Genomic DNA, 6,379 nt, shown 5'->3' with positions numbered 1-6,379 from the left:
GCGAACTTCTCCCAGCCGATGTGGAGGTACATCTTGCCGCGCCCGTCGTATATCACGTCGACGATCCACCGGTAGAAGCCGGACGAAGCCTCCCGCAGATGCAGCGTGCCCGGTCGATCGTCGCCGGCGACATAGACGGCGAAGGGGTCAGGAAGTCTCTGGATGCCGCGTGGGTCGCCCTTGAGTACGAGGACGAACTCGAACAGCACGGGACCCTCCACGTCCATCTCCGGCGATGAAGCCGACGGTGTGGCAGGCGACGGCGAGCGTGCAGCTCTGCCGCGGCCACGGCCACGACCACGTCGGCCTCCGCCTCTCCCAGCCATGGCGTCAACTCTTGTTGAGACGGTGGCGGCAAGGGTTGGGGAGAGAGCCTCTAGGGTTTGTGTGTGAAAGGGACGATGAGAGGCGGCCCTTTTTATAGTCCTTAGGGAGGCGATGGAGCGGTGGGTAGGGAACACTCATGGCCCATATCCAGCTGGGTTCTCTAGTTTCTTCTGTCTTTTTTTCCAATTCGAATATAACTGAAATTTAGTAGTTTTTTTTACAGAAATTCAAAAAATGAAAAAACCTTCACAGTTCGTCTTAGAATGGATACAAGAGTGTGTGCAAAAATTTCTGGAGCGTTTCTCGAAGGTCGAAAAATCCACATTCTTAGAAATGGAACCGTTTGAGTTACATCAAACCACTTTTTCTAAGCTAGTCGATTTTTCGACCTTTGAAAAAAAATCCAGTTTTTTTTACCCAATATGTCACACATTTTTGTGAACATAATCCGTTGGTTAAAACTTTTTTTGAATTTTTTGAATTTAACCAGATGTGGTGCTGATTTATTCAAATCAAAACTAAAATACTTTTCAGTTAGGCCGTCAGACATGTAACGCGGTTTGAACTAAGCCCATTAACGTGGAGCATGGACGCGGGGAAGGAATACTCATGGCCCATCCAGCAGGGTTCTCTAGTTTTCTTCTGTTTTTTTCCCAACTCGAATTTAACTGAAATTTAATAGTTTATTTTCATAGAAATTCAAAAAATGAAAAAAACTTAACACTTCGTCTTAGGATGGATATCAGAGTGTGTGCAAAAATTTCTGGAGCGTTTCTCGAAGGTCGAAAAATCCACAGTTTTAGAAACGGAAACGTTTGGGTTACATCAAACCACTTTTTCTAAGCTAGTCGATTTTTCGACCTTTGAAAAAAAATCCAGTTTTTTTTACCTAATATGTCACACGTTTTTGTGAACATAATCCGTTGGTTAAAACTTTTTTTGAATTTTTTGAATTTAACCACATGTGGTGCTGATTTATTCAAATTAAAACTAAAAAACTTTTCAGTTAGGCCGTCAGACATGTAACGCGGTTTGAACTAAGCCCATTAACGTGGAGCATGGACGCGGGGAAGGTATACTCATGGCCCATCCAGCAGGGTTCTCTAGTTTTCTTCTGTTTTTTTCCCAACTCGAATTTAACTGAAATTTAATAGTTTATTTTCACAGAAATTCAAAAAATGAAAAAAACTTAACAATTCGTCTTAGGATGGATATCGAGTGTGTGCAAAAATTTACGGAGCGTTTCTCGAAGGTCGAAAAATCCACATTTTTAGAAACGGAACCGTTTGGGTTACATCAAACCAGTTTTTCTAAGCTAGTCGATTTTTCGACCTTCCAAAAAAAATCCAGTTTTTTTTACCCAATATGTCACACGTTTTTGTGAACATAATCCGTTGGTTAAAACTTTTTTGAATTTTTTGAATTTAACCGGATGTGCTGCAGATTTAAAGAAAAATTAAAAAACTAGGCTGTCAGACATGTAACGGGCCAATGCACGCGGGGAGGGAACTCATGGGCCATGGCTTTATCTGTCAACTTTTTTTCGCCTGAATTTAACAGAAATTTATAGGTTTACTATCACAAAAAATGAAATAAATAAAAAACTTCACAAATTTTGGAAACCAATAACTTTTACCTAATTTTTTTTCTCTTTTTCATTTAAACACAGATACGAACATTACACAAACCATTACATAGTTTAAAACAAGATTAGAACATTGAAAAATGAGGAAACCTAACTAGTGTCGTCTCGGGTGTTTCTGTGTTCGCCGCCAAGAAAGAACACTCCTGTGCAGCCGTGACTGGAAACGTACACTAGTGGTTCTATTGGCCGGTGGCCATTTTCGCTGCAAAGAAAGAACACTCGAAAATATCTAACTGTCGGTGCTCGAGCTTGACTCGCTGATGTGGTAGTATCTCCGGCAGGATGTGCCGTCGAACACTTTGACGACCATGTCGCCATCCCCGTCGTAGCAGAAGATAAGCTGGCAGCCGGGTTCGAGATCGAGGTAGCGGGCAAACTTGTCCCACCCGGTGTGCAGGTACATCTTGCCCTGGCCGTCGAACAATACCTCGACACGCCATCGACGAAAGTTGCAGCTCCCCTCCCGTAGCTGCAACTCTGCCGGCTCGACGCCATCGACGAACTCGGCGAACTTGTCCGGAAGCCGCTTGATGCCGAGAGGGTCCTGGTCGATGCGTAGGATGAATTCGAAGCACGTCGCCTCCTCCGAAGACAATGACGGCGCTGGCGACGACGAGCGGCTGGGTGATGCTGCTCCAGCACGGCGACCGCGCCCTCGGCCTCGACGGCCTCGACCGCCTCGCCCGCCACCAAAACCAGCCATGGATTCCTTCGCGGGCTTGTGGGTGGGCTGCGCTACGGTGCAGGTTGTGCGGCGGCTAGGGTTTGTGCGGGAGTAGATGAGGCAGCCGAACGAGCGCCGCTATATAATGCCCTAGGTAACCGTGGTCGGCGGCGGCCGCTGTGCACGCGTGGCGTCGCCAATAAATTCATTGGCAGAGGTGGGCGGCGGCTGATGGGCACGCGTGGCGTCGCCAATAACTTCATTGGCAGAGGTGGGCGGCGGCCGCTCGGGAGCCGAGGAATGGCCATTCTCACGTGGCGGTCGAAGCGACTCCGGGCGGGCCCTACAATACCTAGCTCTACGCCGTTGGACGGAGGCCTTTTATAGGAAAACACTCGTGCACGGCTGCGATCTGCTGAGCGACGGCGATCCGCGAGAGGCTCACTCCGCAGTATGATTAGTCTAGGGAGGAGACGTGGTTCGGACCGTTGCACGGTTTTGTCCGTCGCAGACTTCGCCATGCATGCGCCGCACCAACTCGAGCGCTCAGCGAGGCAGACGACGATTCAGAGCCATTTATGGTCGCCGATTCAGAGCAATAAAGGAAGACTGAATCAGGCGCACCGCATTGACACGGATACACACACGCGCGACGTTTCATTGTAATTGATCGATTTGGCGCCCTATTTATACCCCCTCTTTCCCTCTCCACTCGGCGCGACACACAATCCATATATTCTCCACTTGAAGCTAATCCCCACCCAAGACCTTGCAACGCACCGGTAGGATGCAGTTCAACGCACCGGTCTTCCGTCGGCCTCCTACCGTGCCCGAGCGACGCTACCCGGCGGGCGTCGTCGTGGAGAACGCACTCCGCGTGTGGGCCATCTCCAGGTGGAGGGGACCGGTCGAGCTCGCCCGCGCGTTCCTCACCGCCGGCTTTGCCCACCTCCCTTCGGACGCGCCGGTGATGTTTCGCCTTGACGAGGCCCGTGACCACACGCGCGCCTTCCTCTTGTTCCTCACGGTCACCTTCACCAACCGCTACGACGCGTACGAGCTCCTCGGCACAGTCTTTTGGTGCGGCTGCGAGTTCATAGCATTCACTACGTTCAACATCTACACCAACTTTGAGTGCCACTTTCCCACGCGCAACATGATGCACACCCTTCCCTACAACTTCGACGAAGAGGAGGAGGAGGAGGAGGAGGAGGAGGAGTGAAGTTCACGATGGCGGTGAAGCTGCCGGGGCTACTTGAGGATGGTCATGTTTAGTTTCATTAGTTTTAACATGTGTTTGTTATGTTTCCCGCTTTTTCTATGTCATGTCGTGTGCTACTCGTTTGAATTATGTACGTGCGAAAGGTTGAATTACTTATCTGTACTTTTTATCGTGCAAAAAAGTACTTATCTCATTGTGGAACAAATAACATCAACCCCAAATAAGTTCAACACCCAAAGTAAAAAAGTTCTACAGGTCTATGAGACCTTCCGGACACAAATCCACCCTAGCAATACAACTAGTGGAAATAATATCTGATAATGTTTTTTACGCACGTGCTTTCGCCGCGATGTCAAGGACATCCTTCTTCGCCTTCTCGTGCATGTTTGATTCTGCCATTATAATTTTGGCGGCAGTCATATTCCTGTTCTTGTTTATCGTTTCCTGCAACAATTATTATGTAGTTTAGATTACCAGGAGAGATAAACATGTGTGTAACAAAGATACTATAGATAAGAGGTAACCTGCGAAAATTCGGCCGTTAGTTTATCTCCATCCCAGTGCTCCATACATGCTAACAGGAACAGTCCACATGAGTGCCTGCATATAGATCAGAGGTAAACTATCTGCAATAGGCATCAATAGTAATGGCGTAAGATTAACGGTGGACTCACGTATCACTTTGCATAGGTATTGGGTATCTTTTAATTTCCCATTTCGAAACGTCTGGATACTTCTTTGTTGATATCTCATTGTTCGCAAACTCGACGTCCTTCAAGATTTCTTCTCTCTGTGAAGCATAAAATTTAAGTACAGTGCACTGAGTACCAAAAGGTGGTCTTACATTCCGTGATCAAAAGTCATACCAGCTTTTCCACAAAATCCTTGCTCTGCTCAAGGCGCCATAACGAGTCTAGCACCTGAAATTCCTTCTTGTCACTGTGCATGACGACGGTGACCCAGTGGCATTTGGAAATGTTAACCGAGAAATAAGCCTACCAAAAATACATAGTTAATAATTAATGCATTAATAGTTAATTTTGAAACCTCTCACTTAATAATGTACAAGCAATCATTACCTTGTTAGTGCCAAAATATTCCAGCTCGCATCTTTCGTAGCAACTTGATATTTCTGCAATATCCGTCGTGTCAAGGTTTTTCTTTTTCCATCGCTGCCTTCTCGGTCGATTTTCGACTATAGAATTTGCCCTCCATGCAGGGCATATTGTCCTATCCTTCAATTTTAATCTCAGCTCAGCCAAGTAACACTCAATGACCTGCATATAATTCAAACAGATGATCACTCCAGAGCACATATATATTCAAGCCTAGGAGAAATAGAAGGATGACATCGGTTGTTGGACTTACAGTGCCGCACAGCCATCCACGGTCAAGGATAGGTTTAAGAAAATCAGCCCTCGCCACAGCCCCGTCTTCATTCTCGTACACAGTCTTACTTCTTTGGTTTTTTTTTGTAGATTTGCATATTATCCGAATATACTCGGCAGCCGCGTCAATTATCTCCGGTGTCAGCAGATTTGATCCGTCCGTGGCATATTCGTTGTTGAACAAAGCATCAGGACCTATGGACAACAACCATATATAGTTAATTATGTGAACAAGATTCCTTGATATAGTGCAAAATATTTCAGAAAATATACCTTTTCTGACTGCGCGTGGAAACCGTTTAGGACAGTTCTCGGTCATCACAATGCTTGGGGAACTTAATTTGCGAGGAGCTCTGCGTTTGCGCTTCCCAGAGACATCTTCCTTTTTCTCCTCCTTTTTGCCACATACATCATCTTTTTTCTCCTCCTTCTTCCCACTTTCTATCGCTTTCCGGCAGATTGTGTTCAAGCTATCAAATTCTTCTAATGCATCTGGAAGAGTTCAATCAATAGTTGCCGAGCAGGACGATTCAGGTGTAGCCTTGTCGTCGATGATTATGGGTACTTCAGGGGTGTCTCCATGCTTAGGCGCTGGTGTCGTGTACCCAGCATTAGCAGTCTTCTTCTTGTCGGTGGGTGTCACGAAGTTCGAATCATCCATCGGCTCACTCTTCTTACTTGCATCTTCAAATTCATCGTCATGTTGATCCTTAACTGAATTCAAAAATGATGCAGTGCCGTCTGACTTGATGTCGTCATTGTCCATGAAATCTTTAGGCGGAAGGACGCCATGGCTAGGTGTGGAGGCCGCTCCTTCTTTTTTGTCTTCCACCTCCTGATCTTCGTCATCAGACATGTCAGCCTTGCCTGCCCTGTACGCAACTCCTTTCGCGTTAAGCATTTTTAGGACTTTCTGCAGAACAAAATTCAGAAGGTAATTAATGTCATGCTGTGTAGAGATGCATTTCAGCAGATAGAAGCATACAAAAAATAGTCCATGTCACCTGAGCAGATACGTCTGCAAATTTGTCCATATGTTTGCTTATTGATGTGTCTATGTGATTGGTCAGTTTAATCATAATCTGCTCAACCATGACCTCCATTCTTGAATCATCCACTGAACCTGAAGCTTT

General features: G+C 46.4%; 1 protein-coding gene across 1 annotated transcript; it reads right to left on the bottom strand.

Moving 5' to 3' along the window:
• Positions 1-4,185: 4,185 nt before the first annotated feature.
• On the bottom strand, positions 4,186-5,565 carry LOC127310078 (uncharacterized). Its single transcript, XM_051340779.1, has 7 exons — positions 5,520-5,565; positions 5,227-5,441; positions 4,938-5,135; positions 4,725-4,853; positions 4,533-4,648; positions 4,383-4,458; positions 4,186-4,302 (listed from the first exon to the last, which is right to left on the bottom strand). Exons 1-7 carry the CDS (start codon positions 5,563-5,565, stop codon positions 4,186-4,188), a joined length of 897 nt encoding a protein of 298 aa, XP_051196739.1.
• Between the last annotated feature and the right edge of the window lie 814 nt (positions 5,566-6,379).

This window comes from Lolium perenne, chromosome 6 (genome assembly GCF_019359855.2).
Source record: "Lolium perenne isolate Kyuss_39 chromosome 6, Kyuss_2.0, whole genome shotgun sequence".
Classification (NCBI taxonomy): Eukaryota; Viridiplantae; Streptophyta; class Magnoliopsida; order Poales; family Poaceae; genus Lolium; species Lolium perenne.
The sequence above is the reverse complement of the archived record's forward strand: the minus strand, read 5'-3'. Positions and strand labels throughout refer to the sequence as shown.

Bases quoted from the DNA above. Each gene is read 5' to 3' on its own strand.
- LOC127310078 (XM_051340779.1), bottom strand. From the start codon at position 5,565: ATGACCGAGAACTGTCCTAAACGGTTTCCACGCGCAGTCAGAAAAG. The intron at 4,854-4,937 runs GTAATGATTGCT...TATTTTTGGTAG, and splicing joins AATATTTTGGCACTAACAAG to GCTTATTTCTCGGTTAACAT. The intron at 4,303-4,382 runs GTTACCTCTTAT...TAATTGTTGCAG, and splicing joins TAACGGCCGAATTTTCGCAG to GAAACGATAAACAAGAACAG.